At 55.3% G+C, this 17,644-nt stretch overlaps 3 protein-coding genes across 3 annotated transcripts; 2 read left to right on the top strand and 1 right to left on the bottom strand.

The window, feature by feature from the left end:
* Window positions 1–1,181: 1,181 nt before the first annotated feature.
* On the top strand, window positions 1,182–1,862 carry B0H18DRAFT_954691 (uncharacterized protein; the record flags this gene model as incomplete). Its single annotated transcript, XM_048042286.1, has 1 exon — window positions 1,182–1,862. One exon carries the CDS (start codon window positions 1,182–1,184, stop codon window positions 1,860–1,862), a length of 681 nt encoding a protein of 226 aa, XP_047893592.1.
* Window positions 1,863–2,737: 875 nt separating this feature from the next.
* B0H18DRAFT_954690 (uncharacterized protein) lies at window positions 2,738–5,063 on the top strand (the record flags this gene model as incomplete). Its single annotated transcript, XM_048042285.1, has 2 exons — window positions 2,738–3,919; window positions 3,972–5,063. 2 exons carry the CDS (start codon window positions 2,738–2,740, stop codon window positions 5,061–5,063), a joined length of 2,274 nt encoding a protein of 757 aa, XP_047893591.1.
* Window positions 5,064–6,550: 1,487 nt separating this feature from the next.
* B0H18DRAFT_954689 (uncharacterized protein) lies at window positions 6,551–17,118 on the bottom strand (the record flags this gene model as incomplete). Its single annotated transcript, XM_048042284.1, has 34 exons — window positions 6,551–6,635; window positions 6,688–6,700; window positions 6,811–6,890; window positions 6,932–7,172; window positions 7,223–7,287; window positions 7,347–7,439; window positions 7,497–7,564; window positions 7,612–7,770; window positions 7,820–8,044; window positions 8,095–8,472; window positions 8,523–8,741; window positions 8,788–8,984; window positions 9,041–9,169; window positions 9,231–9,482; window positions 9,551–9,871; window positions 10,387–10,576; window positions 10,635–10,712; window positions 10,866–11,073; window positions 11,128–11,201; window positions 11,292–11,679; window positions 11,742–12,022; window positions 12,118–12,254; window positions 12,500–12,611; window positions 12,754–12,799; window positions 12,891–12,978; window positions 13,118–13,290; window positions 13,578–14,266; window positions 14,321–14,632; window positions 14,688–14,988; window positions 15,036–15,330; window positions 15,383–15,502; window positions 15,735–15,754; window positions 15,948–16,272; window positions 16,398–17,118. 34 exons carry the CDS (start codon window positions 17,116–17,118, stop codon window positions 6,551–6,553), a joined length of 7,083 nt encoding a protein of 2,360 aa, XP_047893590.1.
* Window positions 17,119–17,644: the final 526 nt, after the last annotated feature.

Raw genomic sequence — 17,644 nt, 5'->3', positions numbered from 1 at the left:
CTTCGCATTCAATGAAATCTGGGGAAGCACTTCGTGCCTGACCTGTCCAGCCACCATCTCCCTCGTCCTGCAGGTCCATGTGCTTCCGAGCGTCCTCCAAAATGAACTGCTATCGCTCGTTCATGCCTGCGTATTCATCTCTGCAGGATTACGCCTGCCCTCCGAGCGCGCCGACGGCCTGTCAGGGCACCCATCATGTGTCTGCCGCAGCGGTGCGCATCCTCTTTACTTTCCATCCTCAATCTCCGTAGCGTCGGTATCGTCAGCCAACGTGACCCGGCTCGGAGGCCCTCATCATCCGCTGAGAGGGCTTCACGGTCGAGCGGCATCTATGCCGCACTCTGTCACTTACCTGCGAAGTCCCTAACATCCGACTCCCTCGGGAGGGCTCCGTCGCTCAGAACCCTCGGGAGGGCTCCGTCGCTCAGACCCTCGGGAGGGCTCCGTCGCTCAGACCCTCGGGAGGGCTCCGTCGCTCAGACGAGTCCTGTGCAGACCTTTTCGTGGTCCGGGGGATAAGTAACCTCTCTGAGGCGAAACCAACATGCACTTAAAGGACTAAGAAGCCACACCAGCTCCGAAGTTCAGGAAGTAGCAAAGCCTACATCCGTAGCAACTGTCTACAATCCACCCCCCTACAGGGGATGGATGAACGGGAACACCACCCGAAAGAAGGGCCATAGCACCCTAGGCACACAATGCCAGAGTTAAGCGAAACTACACGCTTCAAACGTGCAGCCAGTCCATTACACGACGAGCAGACACCCCGACACGATGAGCAGCGAGCGCTAATGTGAGGCCTAAGCGCCCACCAGAAGCGCCGTCAGGCTAGCCGCCGTAGATAAACAGAATAAAGTTCAACGCCCAGACGAGAAAGCGGCGAACCCCGAGAGTCACGTGGCCGTGATCGGAAAGAACATCACGGATGGACAGATGTAGCTCAGAATAGAAATGAGCCTTCGGAAGTAAACGAGTGACAGATTATAAGCTGAAAACCCCTGATGCAGGCGAGATAGGGGACGCTGACACCCCATCCACGCTCCCTTACAGCAACGACCTGAAAGGTAGTCAAACGTCTGCCACATCTGCCTTGAAGAAGCACCTTACGTATAAAACACATAGAATGAATGACGCCACGTCAAAATAAACGCCTTGAGGCCACCTATAACCAAGAGGTGAGGATGCCAGGAATCACCAACCCAGGCGCTATGTTCCTCACCTTTCACCAAAAGAGTGGAGCAGAAACCACTCTACACGACGACAACATAACGACCACAAGGACGACAACACACACGCCTGCAGCCGCTCATGCGCGCCCTACACCCAGATCCCACCCATACGCCCCACACCTCGCATACACCTTCAGATCCCTCGAAGTGCAAGTGGAGGACGAACCGGAGCAGGGAAACGACGGCGAGCTGAGAACAATATGGGCGATACGAAACCAGCCACCGCGACAACTAACTCGCGGGCACATGATCAGCATGCGCTCGTCCGCCGGAATAGTCGGCACAGGACGCATAACGATAGCGACCAATATCACGAGGCATTGGATAACGCTTCGCCTGAAAGACGGCGGCGACCACACGCAGATCCGAGTCCCGATCCCATGGGCAAATATGGGCAAGCTCGAGCAATATGCTCACACGTCAGCGTACATGCACCTGTCCAGACACCCTGGCCCTCACAGGGCATTCATGCACCGACACATCTTCATGGACGACTCGAAGAACCCGTATGAATTCGACCTGGATCCACGCGAACTCACCCACCTCGCGAAACATCTAGAGGAGAACCGTAGACTTCGTCGGATAACGGAGAGGAGATCCGACCCTAACGCACCCTACCAACAGGAGGAATAGGGGGCGAATAACGAGATCACTAGACTAAAATTGTAAACACGAGATGAGCAGACCGTGGGTGCCAAATAAAACGAACGTACACCTGCCAGTGTACGCCGATCGGAAAAACAAAGACGGAACTAGTCCGAACAGACGAAGCGCCGCGCAGCAACGGTGGCCCAAAACGAGACATCATAAACCCAGGCTAACGCACGAAGATGAGAACGAAAGACGCCGACGGTGACAGCCGCCTGTTACCATAAACAGCCATCATGACCGATGAAGAGCGCCCATAGCCGCAAATAGCCAACACAACCAACACTAGGCGCTCGAATCCAAAACTACGGCCACGACACAAACGACCAGCCACCGCCGCAACTCCTCGAGCAGAGCCGTCCCCCACCACAACAACACGCCTCCAAGGGCGACAACTACGGAATGTACCGAGCTAGGAGAAACCCACAAACCCTCCCAAAGCAAACTTGCGACAACTGCGACAGGAAGGATCACAGCACCGATCCGGACGCACAGGCACGCCCAGTAACGACATGAGTGGCCACTCATTGGCTAGGGCTATGACACGACCCTGCAGCCCGCCACCGTAAAGGAAAGGCGATGCCTACACCGAGCGCGTTGGAACACAGCGACAACGTGAATCCCTGTCGACCATGCCATACCAGCGCCGATGAAAGCCCCACTTTCACAATGCGGGAAGGCGCGCCCCTCGGACTCGAAAGCGAACACGCCAACCGACGCGAAATAAAGTGACGCCCCGTACAACGCATACCCTCGGTATCCCCCTAGCCTATAGGACCGACACCACCAGCTACACAACACTTCACTCGCGAAAACCTCTGCCTCACCGCACCGTTCGTAGCTGCACTCGATCTCGCACCATGCAGGAACCACAGACCAAACTCACGGGAAGCCAGCCAGACGCCACCTTGACGCCTGCCGCCCAGCTGACGACAGACTCGACCAACCCCACGCCGTCCCGCAACCCGTGGCGACCGAAGACGAGCTCACCGGACGCTAGGGAGAAGAGTCCTAGCGGCGTCGAAGCTGGGGACCAGCAACCGGAGTCGACAACCTCCCCTGCACCCGACATGAATGCGCCGAAGCCTGACGCGACCCAGGGCGAGATAGGCGACACTGACGACAAGACTGAGGCCCCGCCCATCATCGCTAAGGCCGTCACCCAACCGGCCCAGGACGCCGACGCCCAAGCGCCAGCGACCAATAACGACACACCGACCCCCTCCGAGCCCATCGACATCCCAGTCAAGGGAAAATCGGCCACGGCGCGCCGCAAAGCCAGGGAAGCGGCGGCCGTCGCGCTCAAACGCGCAAACAAGAAGCCAACCAAGCACGTCGGACCGGCTGCTACGACCGGGGAAGAGAAGACGGAGGGAGGGACGCGCACCCCGAGCGACGCTAGAAAGAGACGCCGCGTGTCGGAGGACGTCGGCAATGGCGAGGAGCAGGCTACCACGGACGTACGCCAGGACGCCCCCGCGCGCACGATGAGAACCTATGTACGTCGTGACGGGGATATCATCATACCCCCGCTAGCTGACTACGGCCTTGAGTCCCTCCATCCCCTGCGCAAAAACTACGACGAGGACGGCATGAGTATCGTGGAGGACGACGGAGACGTCGGCGGCAACGGCGAGGACTCTGACAACGAGTCGACGACCTCAAACATGGATATCGTGTCCAGCCTGGACGTCGTACCCGATATCATCCCAGCGACGGAAGACTTTGTGGCGGGATTCATGGACGAGGACCTGCCCGCCTTCTACGAGCGCGAGGTGACGTGGGCAAGTCTCCAACCGGAGAGTCGGGCGCGAACTCCCTTCCCTCGCGTAGCGCACACCACCAGGAGCAACATCCCCACACGCACGGCCACGCCGAACGACTTCTTCGCGACCGGTATAACCTCGCCTCGCACGCCTACGAAAGCGAGTCAGGGACGCGTCAACGACGCGACGCCGCGCGCACCGACACGTAACCACGGAACACAACGCACGACCCGCCCTGCAGAAATGATGGCAGTGGACGAGCTCGAAACGACGCCGGTGAGTCGTGCTTGAACCCACATCGTACATCGATGACCGACGCACGCTGCAGACGCCGCAACCAGCGACATCCCTGGCAGGGCAGCGCCGGGGAGGGCTAGCGAGGACATCGCGACAATACCAAGCGATCGCCGTACCCAATACCTTAACTCGACGCACTGATACAGAGTGGCCGCTGTCCGGGTGGAGACACGCGTACCAAAAGTTCGACGGTATGTCGGACAAGCAGTACGAGTCCTGGGAGGAGATCGCGGACGCAGGCCCGACGGTAGTCATCATCATACCGCGCTGCGGCGCCGACGAGCCCGAGACCGGGGCCCGACTCATGGCCATCACGGAGATCCTCGATGAGCACCTCGGCATCAGCGATGAGATGCTCGTCGCCGCGAACTCGACCAAGAAGCTGAAGGACAGACGACGTAACGACAACCCCCTCGCCATCCTCTGCTTCAACATCACCGACGCACAGCGTGACAAAATGATCGGGACCGCCTGGCTCCCAACGTCCGACGGTACGATCGGCTTCCTGCGTTTCGATCCCGAGAACCCGCGCTTCGCAGGCGCATGGAGACTTCCGCACAAGTTCGGCGTGACCTCGCCAAACGGGTACACGGCCGTCTTCTGCCGCGAGCTCAGGAAACCGGAACTGCGCGTCCCCATCCAAGCCGTCATGGAAGAGGACATCGCGGACGACGGCATATGGGCAAACGACACCATCGACGACGCGTACGAGAAGTTCATCGCGTCTGCGGAGGCTAAATACCTCAAGGTCAAGCTGCAGGACGGCACGCCTGACCCCCTCGTTCGCCTCTTTATCGACCCACCGACCGCGGACCCCAACGCCTGGGAGACGTTCCGCACACTCCTAAGCGACTATGACTTCGGCAGCGCGGCCACCGGTAAGCCTGAGGCGTACACCGAGGACATGAGATGCGCGTACTGCCATGCCGCGGACCACCCGGTCGGCCTCTGCGAGCTCGTGAAGCTCCCAAAGTGGCACGACGTCATCCCGGGCGCCGCTGACGGACCAGTCCGTGGAAATGCAGTGCGAGGACGCGGCGGCGGACGCGGCAACCGGGGCAGGAACGGTGGTGGAGGTAGGGGCGGCTACCAGGGCAAAGGCAAAGGCGTCGACAGGTCGTAAGTAACTGCAGGCAGCGAGCCCATAACGCCCCCATTCCCCCCCTTTTTTTCCGTCTTCACTCGATGTACCATCTACGCCTCGTCTCCACGCAACACATCTTGATCATCTTGCCCACCTCGAATACGCGCGCCGTCGCGCGAGGTTATAATACGTCCACAATGTATATCTAATTGACCCTACACTCTTGCCCTTGCCCAGCAATGTTGAATGCATCCTGCTTGAGTACGACCAGCTGAGATGCACGAAGAACCTCACAAGGAGCCGGCGACGCCAGGCTCCACATGATACTAACCAAGACCCAGAGCGACCGTGACCAAGAAGGCCCAAATCTACTGGCTGCGATAAGCAGGACAGGAAAGCCTGACGGGCGCGGAAACTCACCCTTCTCTTTTAGCGAGGGTACTCTTAGACTTACCCTCGGCCGAGAGGCCAAAGCCATGAATCGTACGCGAGGACTGGCGTGTCCCCTGAGAGACTCAGGAGCAGTCTCCGCCCGACGCGGATCGTTGTAGCGGCGGGAAAGAATAGCAACGGCACCAAACGAATATAACACAAACACCCAGACGGCTGAATCCCAGACACATGGTACACCTCCCCTCCGACGGAGACGGCGAACGGCGCCTCCTACCCACCGGGAGCTGAGTGACCCGACGGAGGGAAACGGAGGTAGGGCTGCCCTCGAACGCAACAACAGCACGCCGACGATCGAGGGCCGGATCCCAACAGTCGGTAACGAAGGGGCGACAAGCCCCGAAGAGCCAACCGCACCCCCAAGAAGGTGCGGTAGACAAACGCGAGCCACGATTAAAATTGGCTCGCTGAATGTAAGCGGGCGAGGAAACATGTCCGGAACCACGAACAATAAGTGGAATGCTCTCAATCAACTGATGAGAAGTCAACGGATAGGAGTGATAGCACTACAAGAGACTCACCTAGACGACGCGACCATAGCAACGATACATAGCCTGTACGGACGAAGACTAAAAGTTATCCACCCACCGGCCCCGGTAGGAAGGAACTCGCTAGGAGTGGCCTTCGTCCTAAACAGGGAAATAGTGGACGTAAGCAACACCCAGATGGAGGACATTATACCAGGACGAGCCATTGCTCTGACCATGATCATCAGGAAAAACTCACATTGCTTGCCAAGTATAATAAGCCTTCCATGTCTTACATATTCGCTAATACTTAGCCAAGGTAAGTGTTTTGCTTGATGGACATGGACAAGTAGGAGTATGCTTTTTTGGCGGACTGGTTTTATTGTCTCAAGCTATCCAAGCAACTCACGTCTTGATGGACTTGTTAATTCATTGGTGACTTCTTAAGCCTCTCATGCATTCATGTATCTTGTGGTACTTGTTTCAAGCATTGGGTTTTATTCCAAATTGGAGCATTGTAATGCATGATAATCATTCATCATCTACACATAGCTACACGTAGTTACACAGCAAACACAGCATACAGGCATAAACACAGAGTGAAATTGATCAGACAGAAGACATCACCGCATACTCATATCCCATTCCAAGTGTTGACATATTGACGTAGATGATAGACTGTTGTATTGGATATCTAAAGAATTGAATTGTGGGAAGGCACTACAAAATAGCAACACAATACTCACCTTGGAGATGGGCCTTGCATGAGGTACTGGGGTTCACATTTCACCGACTACAGCTTGCTGTGCTTCTTCTGGTGTGATGAAGATTAGTGCAACCTAGTATGAAAATAATGACGTAGAACTCACCGTCGTCGCTATCCTCGTGGACGGCCGATGTTTGCAACTGAGATGCAGATTCCTGCTCAGCTGTAGAAGCTGCACCTATGCTGTCAGAATCTATAGTTAAGTGAACTGACCCTGAACTTACGTCCAGGTCCAGGCTTCGATGACGATGGCTTCGACGTCTTCGACGATGATGGCTTCGATGACGACGGCTTCGACGGCGGCGGCTTCGACGACGACGGCTTCGACGATGGCTTCGACGACGACGGCTTCGACGGCGGCGGCGGCGGCTTCGACGGCGGGTTCGACGACGACGGCTTCGACGGCGGCGGCGGCTGCTTCGACGGCGGCGGCGGCTGCTTCGACGGCGGCGCGACCTCGACCACCTCCACGTCACTCCAGGCAATGAATTGTTCCTCGACATCAACATCGCTACCTACGTCGACCTCTGCTTCTGCCTGATCCTTCAACTTCGATGCCTTCTGTTCGTCAACCAGCGCCCTACAATCATTGATTGCTACGTTGTTAGTCCTGACTGACAGCAACAATAGGCGACATACATGACATTGGTCCAGATCAACGCCTTCATGGACTCATATGCGTCCGGGGCTTTGTGCTCGAATTGATCGAGGATACCCATGATGTTGCCCCACCTACCAAGGTGCCTGTGATAAGCACTGCCACACAAAAGCAACACAAAAAAAACTCACTTCGGCGCATACATCTTGTTCGTAAAATTGTGAGTCCCAGTAGCTATGTCCACCAACGCGGCCTCGATCTATATTGATCAGCATCAAACCACTTGTATAGCTGCAAAGTACGTACCGCATTGCAGACAAGAGCAATGAGGTTGTTGGGAACCTCGCTGAACCGATCGTTAGCAGCCACAGACGCAAAATCCCTGTGGCCATGGAACCAATGCTGAGCGATCACATCGGAGATCGCTCTGTGGTGGAAGGGTTTCTTGCGGTTAACGACGCTCGCCTGGGTGCCATCAAGAATGTACATGAGCACTTAGATTCGAAGTGCTTACCTTGGTGTCGACCTCAAGAGCGTCGTTCGCCTGCCAGGCAATGTCGATGTCGCCGAAGATAAAGTTAGGCATTGAGAACCTCCCCTGCATGTTGAATTTGAGGAGAAATGTCGCGGCTGCGACTCTGCGCTGCGTCGAGAGGCCGGCCAGGCCATACGCGCTGTCCACGACGATTTTCGCCTTCTTCTTGACGTCGTTCCGAAACTGACACACGCCGGTCCACACCTGCAATGATAGAATCAGATCGTATGATGTGATTCAAAGAAGATACTTACGATGGTGGCGACCTGGCCGCGGAGGTGGTTCTTCCCAGGTGTTTGGAGAATCTTGAAGCCGCTCACGAGGTACGGTATCTTCTTCCCATCCTCGGCGCGGTGAGAGCGAGCGTCCCTTATTGCCCTCTTGATGAGCGTGTGTTTGTAAGGCAGCTGGCTGCTGTTCTGCATCTTCTCGGACGTCCACGCATGCTCGAGGGAGAGTCGGAGTCGAAGATACATCTGTGAGCAACTGGCGACCGCCCTAAGGGTCTCGGGAAGGTCCCTGGCCTGTGCACGACGACGTCCTTCGGATTTCACTCTGTTCGCACTGCCGCGACCGCGAGCACTCGCCTTGCCTTTGGAATAGCTATTCTTGCTCTTCGGGGCCTTGACAACCTGCAATTCGTGGTGTTTAGAGTAATGAACGCGTGTCGGTGGTGACTTACGATCACTTCGTCCCCACTATCATCGTCCATCTCTTCATCCTCACTGCCTTCCTGCCATACGTCATCGTCGCGGCCCAGCTCGTCGTCTTCTTCATCGTCGTCCGCCTCCTTCTCCGTGTCGCTGTCCGACTCCATGTCGGTGTCCAGCCAGTCGATCTCCTTCTTCTTCTGCTTCTTCTTCTGGACGATCACCTTGCCCTTTTCCTTCCTGTCGACCACCTTGTGCGAGATTAAGGTGAATAGATGAGATGAAGTGAACGCTTACCTTTACCTTCTTGCGAGGTGAGTCAATGACAACCGCGTCCATACGCCAGACCTTCTTGCCCTTGACAGGCTGAGTGGGAGTGGGAGTGGTGCGGCGGTGTTCGCCGTAGTCTGACCCACTGTCGTCGTCATCAGGAATCTTCGCCGTTCGCGACGTCTTGGTAGTTGCCTTTTGCTTTGCAGCGGGCGATCGATGACCTATGAAACAAGTTGACTTGTATGTCAGTACTAGAATTAATGGTAGACCCGCGTACCGAGGGCCTTAGCAAGGCTACGCTCGCCTTCGTCGAGCGTAGGCAGGGTACCGTCATCCTTTTCACTCTCACCGCTCTCAGCATCCCTTCCCTTGTTCTTGCCATATGCGGGCTTGGGTTTAGGTTTGGCTTAGAGCGTACCTATGTTAGTAGCTAGCTTAGCGACAAACATTAGATGCAAGTGACCCACCGCGCTGCGGAGGCGTGTCTGGGGCTTCATCTGGCTCGCTCGACTTCACCTGCACCTCCTCATCCTCATCGACAAGCTGGTCGCGGTCTTCGTCATCGCTGTCATTGATTACCACGTTCTTCTTCAGCTTCTTGCGTCTCGGCTGCTCGTCCTCATCCGCCTCGTCGGCACCTTCCTCCTCAACGTGTTCCTCAACATCTCCGTCCGATGCATTCTCTGCCAGCAACATGGCTGTACTCAGCTTCTGTGTGTCTACAATCATGACGGTTGATATTGGTTAGAATCATTTTTTTTTGAATCAATGAGAGCGATAAACTCACTCGACCTGCGGTCTGCTGCCGCCTGCTTCTCGGCCTGCTCCATCTTCGCTTTCAGTCGGTCGTACATCTTCTTCTCGGACGGCGACAGGATATCGCCCTGAGAGGTCTTGCCATCCGGCACTGGTGTCTCTTGCCTGGGACGTTTGGAGCCCGTGGCGGCCTGCGGCAAGGATGTTTTCGTGGCGCCTGACTTCTTCGAGGCTGACGTTGACTTGGCAGAAGACTTCGCAGTCTTGGGCTTCGTAGTCGTCTGGCGTGCGGCGTTGCGTGCGGACTGACGAGTAGCCATGAGAATGTCGAATGGTAACAGTGAGCTAGCGGCTGAGATGGACGTTAGCCAGCAAGGACATGCATCAGATAACAAGAACACGCCGTGTGAGCAGAGCCCCAAGTCCGAATCGCCGCTGGAGAGAAGTTCGGGAAGGCTTCCACCGGCGGTAGTGGCAGCGCGAGATTCTTCCGGTGATTGAGACTGCAGGCATGGGAGTCGGGACTGGTCGATGTTCTGGATGAGTTCGAATTGTATCGGGGTCACGCCGGGCTGACAGAGTTTGCTCCAAACTACTTCAATTCATAGAATACTGCCTTGTAAGGATCGTCTCATTAGCCTAGTACTACTACAGTAATAATGTATCATTTGAAATGATCATTGGCAGACCAGCCGTTGCGATTATCCGCCGTCCACTTCGACATCTCCTTGTCTGTGTGTAAAACGATGGACGCACGACATCCGGTGTAGTGTAGATTAAAATGAGTGAATCTGCAGGAAGGAAAAACCGCGAAATCCCCATGTCGCAGCGGAATAACTATGCCCGCCTCAACTAGACATAACTCACCGCCTGCAAAATCTCCAATGGGCAAGACCAGGCAGACGCTGTCGTCCTTACTGTCTCTGTGCGCGCGAGTGACCACGTTCAAGTTGACCACTAGCCCTACGAACGGATTGACCACCGACGCGTTATTGCCGGGTAGAATTGCGGCGGTAGCTTCAAGGCGTTCGTATTCGACTGGTAAGACAGATTGAAGCTACAACAATGTGAGTTAGGCACTCACATCAAGACATACTACGCCAACAGTAGCTCACCTTTTCATCTACCCAACTGAAGACGTCTGCAAATGTTTTCTTCAGGGACTGGTAGATCCCCTGGTGGTCTTCCATGTCCTTTGACATGTACGGTATGAACTGACCGTGATTTGTCCGATTACAACCCGCTCTACTCAGTAAGGCAGGCGGTATATCAGTCGGCGCAGAGTGTCCCTGCAATGAGACTTGTGATGAGCAGAACATGACGGTATAGCAATTAAATGTACGTACAACTGTACAGTGACGATTGTACCAAGAGAAATGGATTGCCTCGAACGTTCTGCCTCCGTTCGCAGAGTTTGAGTCTACTGGCTTGAACGGGTCCGAATCGAAGCAGGCGACAAGACGATCCATTAAGTGCCGCTTCATGGCTTCTGGCATTGAAGTGCAGATACTCGCAATCAATCCATTGTCCCGCCCACGTATATTGAGGGTATCCCTACAGTGGGAATGTGATTTGATACGCAGACAGAAGGAGACTAACATTACTCACGATATGAGGTTCACAGGAACACTAACGTAACGTTGTTGACTAACTCTCTCTCCAGCATTGTACATTTCCTGAAGCTTTATTGAACGTACATCAATCAGTTGATGTCGGTGGAATAACTTGAACATCGAACACTATACCTGATACTGAAGGTCTTCAATACTGACCGGCACAATGGCTTTGCGAGCCCATGAACGTGCTGTTTCTGTCCAGGCAATGTTTTCGACTTTGTCACGAGGAGCCGGGTATCGTACGTTGTTCTTCTTTGCAGGGTCGTAAGACGTGACGATCACAGGGATAGCAGGGATAGGTGGCAATACTGAGAGCCCGAGCCCGAGCCCGAACAAGTGCGGTGATGATAGCGGCGACGATAGCGGGGTCAATGGCGATAGCGGAGACGTGGACGGTGATAGTGGAGACAGTTGATATAGTTGCTGAATGGGAGAGGCAGGTCGCAAGACTGTCGCTGTTGAGATTGGTGAGGTTACCGGTACCAGAACGCGTTCGTCACAAGACGTCCACACGCTCTTCAGTCTTGGAACGAGGCTGAAGGTGCTGCAAAAGTTAATCAATACGTCGAATGTGCATGCAGATTGCGATCACTGGCAGTGACTTACTTTGATTTGAGACTGTCAAAAAGTGCGTCGTTCGCGTCAAGATTTCCAATGCTCGTGTTCACCGCGAAGACGTCCTCCAGCATGGTCGGATAGTGCTTGTGCAGATTAGATATGAAAGGGATGACTACCTCCTTCACTAGTCGTCCTGCTGGCGAGTCTGCTGCACCGATGAGCTGGTCCCAGAAGTAACATAGCATCAACATACCGTCTGGCCAGCGGAGCATATTGCCTATGTCCTGGGCTGAATGTCCGTCTACAGCTCCAAATGGAACTCGGAGGTTCTGAGTGGCAATCAAAATGAGCATGTATACTGAGCCTGGTTGATCGGTGAGGCTTGTTCAGTACGCGTTCGAAAGGTCAGTTTTACGAAGCTTACCGCCTCCTGCTGCAAAGGCAAATTTGCTGCCCATAGAAACCCAATCTTGGAATGTTCTTTTGGCGACCCTGGTCGTTGTTTTGAGCTCGGCGCGCCAAATGCTAGTGTTCGTGAGCTTGGGATCAGCACGCCGCAAGCTTGCCAAAGTAATATATGGTGAGTAAGTTCATCTGTCACTGAAATATACAGGCCTGTACGCACTTGCTACAGCGTAAAGCTAGCTGTATGAGCCTTGTCATCACAACGACATCGGAGGTGGCATTGTCTTTGAGTGCGAGGGCACATTGATTGGCAAGTGTTTTCATCGACTCGTCCCCAGTGAAACGGTGACCGTAAATCGAAACGGAGTTTGTACTGCTAGTGCCGATTTGCACCGACTTACAACACTCCACGCTAACTTGTTCGCTCAGGTTGCTTGTGAGTTTCGTGAAGAACTTGTGAACCGTGGCCTTGGACGACTGCGACGGTGCCTTTAGCTGATCTGAATCCCATACCTGATTCGAAGGTGCAGCGCCTGCATGACAGAAGTTGAAACCTCCACGCCAGCAAGGCGAGCGGGACCGCCGACGTAGGACATTTCTGCGATGAGCAACCCGCCCAACCCGCCCGTCAGGATTGTCGTCATCACGATCATACGGTGTTCGCGTCTTTCGATGCTGCGACCGAGGCTGCCTGGTAGGCCCTACACCACCGGAGCCTGTTGCAACGTCAGTGTGAGTGTAAGTGTTCCCTTGTTGAATTAGTTTCGTCAGAACTGGACAGCGCATACTTACAACGAGCGAGCCAGACTAACCGTGTTTATTGTAGCCTGAGGCGATGTCTCCCTGTTGTACTTCGTTACGCAGCAGTAGAGTTCGAGACCTAGTCTGGCGTGGTTCAGGCACGGACTCCGACGTGCTGTAAGCTATGGGCATTGTGTTCTCCATGTGCCTCACTGATAGTTCTCGAGGGCCTTCGTCATCAGTATGCCGTATGCCCAGAATGCCATGGTAACACATACCTGTCTGGATCAAGTCGTTCTTGGGAAGGTCCCGGGTGGCTCGGGTGGCTTGCAGTCGTGCAAGCAAGTTCGACAAGACCGAATTGAGATTAGGTGTAGCCTCCAGCAGCATGATCAAACTGTGCTGTTCTTGTTCAGTAATTGACTGGCCAACATCGATTGACCCAGCCATACTGGAGATGAAGTATGGTGACGTGAACACTGAACAGACGGTACCTACTCGTATGCGGCGCAGGCGCCTGAAGATACTGATCACTAGGTCTTCAATAGCGCGCGCATCAAGTCCGATTCAATTTCGTCTGAACACAGAACCGTATTTACAATTCAAAACTACTGGTACAGGACACGAAAGCTATGGCAGAACATGGAGGACATGGCAGTGACGACAACGAGAGATTGTAATACGTAGACTCGGATGACGCTGTCACGGACGGTCGTCGAAGATAAGAACTTGAATTACCGTTGCCCACGTCTCCCAGGAGGCCTAGCCTCACTCCTCAGTGTACGACCCGTGGCAAGCGCGTACTCGTCAGTTTTCGCCAGGCTGCGAGGTACGTCGAAGGAGCTCTGGGCCGATCCGCCGCTGTGCTCGTCAGAGGTCTCGCTGTGCTCGTCCTCCTCGGGCGAATCTTCCACCTTTAAACGAGGCGGCTGCGGCGGCTTCGGCGGTGGCGGTGGAGACGGCGTGCTGAAACGCTGCCTCTTTCGAAAGTCTGCGATGACTTCGGCGTCGCCTGGGGCCTCATCCTCTTCAAGGACGCGCTTGAGGCTCTCCATGAACTTGCGATACTGAGCGCGTTCCTGTGAGTCGTTGAGTGGGACGACGTTGTTGGTCTCCGCACGATAGCCGTGCCGATTCCAATGGTCTTGAGCCTTCTGACGCGCTCCGACTTCAACGTCTGTGATGAAGTCTGGGATCGGGTCTGGGATCGGAGGCTCTTCGAAGTTGATGTTGTCTGCAAGGTCTGCTGGACTTAGCTCCTTCAAAACCGCCGCATTGCCCGTCTGGTCTGCCTCCATGAGGAGGGCTAATATGCGCTGGTTGTGCGCAGCTGCGCGAATCTTGGCGATCGCTGCCCGGTATCGGCCAAGCGCAAATTCACGCGCATCGAACGCATGTGTGCCAGGCTCGTATACACGCTGGATAGGCTGGCAGAGTGTGAGTGATGAGCCAGCAGCTCAGAATGAATAAAGAAGACGCACCACGCCATACTTCCAAATGACCCAGTCCTTGCGCTCGTGCCATATTTTGAGGCAACCCCCCAGTTCTTCGCGATCCTCTGGAATGAACATGTACCATTGGGCTTTCGCCCGCTTCATCAGCACCTCGCCGCCTCGCTTCCAGCCGGTGGACAGAACATCGTTAGCTGCGCCACCTCCCTTGATGAACCCGCCGGCGTCCGGTGCTGAATGTTCCGGGTCCGGGTCGATGTAGTCCTCAGTTTCGATGTTGATGCCTGTGAACAGGAGGGGGACGATCTTATCGTCCCGCCCACTGCCCATTGCCACATGGATCTGCCAGCGTAAGTTAATGATATGGTAGATGAAACGAAATGGAATCGCAACTCACCTGTCCCAGCATGTCCTCCAGTACCTGGGTGAACGAGGTCTCACCGACAGACGTGTCGCGCGCGATGTATATAAGGTCGCCGCTTGGAAGGCGTCGAGTTGTCGATATTGATATGACGGAGTCGGGCGTATGCCCTACGTTGTCGGTGATGAGCCCTCGAGCTCCATCTATCGATATCGTTTGAGGGCCGTTCACTTTGCTCATTCTGACGATGTTCTTGTCCATCGAATTGGTCACGATTTGATGCAAGCTTGTCGGAGAGTAGACGTCGACGGTGGCCATGGTAGGATTGTAAATGAAACTAAGGAAGAGTCAGTGTGAGCGTTGTGATGATATTGCGCGACTTACGACAGGCACCGCACGATATACAAATGCTGTTGGAGATATGTTTGTGTCTCCTTCCAGTCTTGCGGCGAGATGTTGTGGCGACGGATGTGATGGTCGTAGATGAGGGGGAAATTCGAAACGTTCAAGAGATCGCCAAATATCTTCTCGGCAAGGTGCCACTGCAGGATGGTGTCGTGCAGACGTTGTATGCCGTCGTAGTCGTAGGAAGTCTCTTCCCTATCGTGCAGAGGTCCAAGCTCCGGGGAGGATAATGTTGCACCGCCCTCAGAGGACGGCGGGGAGGAGAAGGGCGCGACTGCGATACAGGTGAGTGAGGCTATCGGTCAGGCGATGCTGTAGGGACTTACCGTCCGGATGCCCTGGCCAAATCCCTCGGTCCGTAATTGTAGGCAGATGCTTCGAAGATGGGCTGGTAGGGTGAGCAACGACGTGGCTGTCGTCTGAAGTGGAGTCCACGCTGCCCGTGGCTATGTGGGGAGGTCGACCATGGAGGTAGCGTATAGAGGACATGTTAGGGGGAATAGCGAGAGTGAGCACATCAGGAAAAACCCATTTCCCTTAATCACACTTTGGCAATCTTTAACCGGCTTTTCCTCTCATCTCATAGATTTATGTCATCGGGATGCGTCAGATGTTTCATGAAGTACCCTGAAGACTTCTGAAATTGCCTTCAAGCATTATACAATCTTAAGACCTTACTTTTAAGATGTCTGAAGTATCTATGATGCCCCATTGAGAGCCGTTGAAGAAGTATGTACTGCTACCTATCTAAATGCTCTAGCTTAACGTACTTTGCCGATCAGATGGTGCAGAGGTAAGAGTTAGTCCGGGTGCTTCGCAGAGTACACCAGCAGAGGTGCACTGCTTCGTAGCATCCACACGTCGTGCCATCAGTAGTACTGCTTGACGTACCCAATGCTTGGAGTGCGGTTGATGTTTGAAATGCGCCCGCTGTACTCGAGGGTACATGGCGCACGGACGAGGTCCTGTCCCTGTGCGTACATCGGGCGGCATTGATTGCAGGATGAACATCGCGATATTGAGGTGGACGTGAGATGTCCGAGGTCAGCGTCGTCGAACACGACATCGGCTTCGTTATCGAGTACGATGAGGTCAGTACCTTGCTCGGCAACTCGCCCGGTCGACGTGAATTCACACGAGGTCGAGTCCTCGTACATGCAGCCGGTATCAGACATGTAAGGGCTCGACATAGCCATGCCGAGGTCGAACCGCGAGTCTTCGCCATCGCGGCGGCGTCCACTGGACGCCGAGACCTTGCTGGTCCGTGCGTCACAACTGCGCCTGCTGACGCGGGCACAGGGAGCGGAGGCGGGCATGCAGGGACGTCCGGTGAGGTCGTACCTGCAGTTCTCGAGCCTTCGTGCTCGTTTTCTCTGCTCGCCTCACGTCCTTCCTCCTCCCTTCTCCTCTTCCCCTTCTTGATCTCCTCGCAGCCTCCTTGTTCGACGTTCCCTGCGTTCTGCGCAGTCTTCTCGCTCGGAGCTGGACTTGAACGCGCGTCGTTCAAGTCCTGGGTCGTGCTGCTGCACAAGTCCAGTACCCCGTTCTTGACGTCAGGGAGGCACACGAGGAACTCGTTGTTCGTAGTGTGGCCTTCCGACGCGGGTGTTGCGACTGGTGACGTACGTACCGGGTGCACCCTCGTGGTCGTGGGGTACGCCTCGGTCGCATGTAAGGGGTCGGATGACACGCCGGGTACATCCTTGAGTACGCCGTAGCTCGACGTACCCACTGTGCGGCGACTTGTAGAACGACGGTATGTAGTCGAAGTCGAAGTGGGAGACATGTCGGTCGTGCTGGATGGCACACCGAACACGTCGTGCGTCGTAACGCCGCTGAGCTCGTAAACTAGCGCGTCGCATGGATTCAGCACCTCATGAGGTTCTCTGACAGTGAATACAACGATCTCGTTGATCGCTGCATCGACTGCAGGTGCTGACGGTGGATGCGTATGCATCGAAACGGAAACTTGAGGGGTCGCGGCAAACACACTTGAGGGTGCGTCGCGCGCGTCCCGGGATTCGGCTGCGTGTACGTCGGGCGGTGGGCTCGACGTACGCATAGCGCGAGGCGGTGTCGAAAGAGAAACGGACGACCCGATAGAACTGGCATGTTCTCCGGGTGCGTCACTACGCCAAGTAGGGGCGTGCTGGACGGCGGCCAGCACAGACGGGCGTGCGTCGCGCGCATCCAGAAAGAAGGCACCGGAGGATACATCGAGCGACGAGCTCGACGTATCTGCCGCGTGCGGTGGTAGAGAAACAGGAGGCGGCCTGGTAGAGCTCGAAGGCCCTCCAGACGCGCCGTCTCACAAAGTGGGAGCAGCAGGTACGATGGGCCTGCTGCTACACCGGCCTAGCACCCGTTCTTGGCGACGGAGAGGCACGCAACGAACTCATTGGTCATTGCGTTGCCTTCCGACGCGGGCGCTGCGGCTGGTGACGTGCGTACTGGGTCCACGGTCGTGAAGTGCACCACGGAACCTTCGCTCGCGCATGGGAGGTCGGCGAGCGCGCCGGGTACGTTGGCGAGTACACCGGACGCGGATTCGATCTCGTTGATAGCGTGTACATCGAGCGATAAGCTCG

The sequence above is a fragment of the Fomitopsis serialis genome, assembly GCF_022376445.1.
Source record: "Fomitopsis serialis strain Sig1Antser10 chromosome Unknown B0H18scaffold_31, whole genome shotgun sequence".
NCBI classification, from domain to species: domain Eukaryota; kingdom Fungi; phylum Basidiomycota; class Agaricomycetes; order Polyporales; family Fomitopsidaceae; genus Fomitopsis; species Fomitopsis serialis.
Note: the sequence above shows the minus strand (reverse complement) of the source record. Positions and strands in the feature narration are given on the sequence as shown.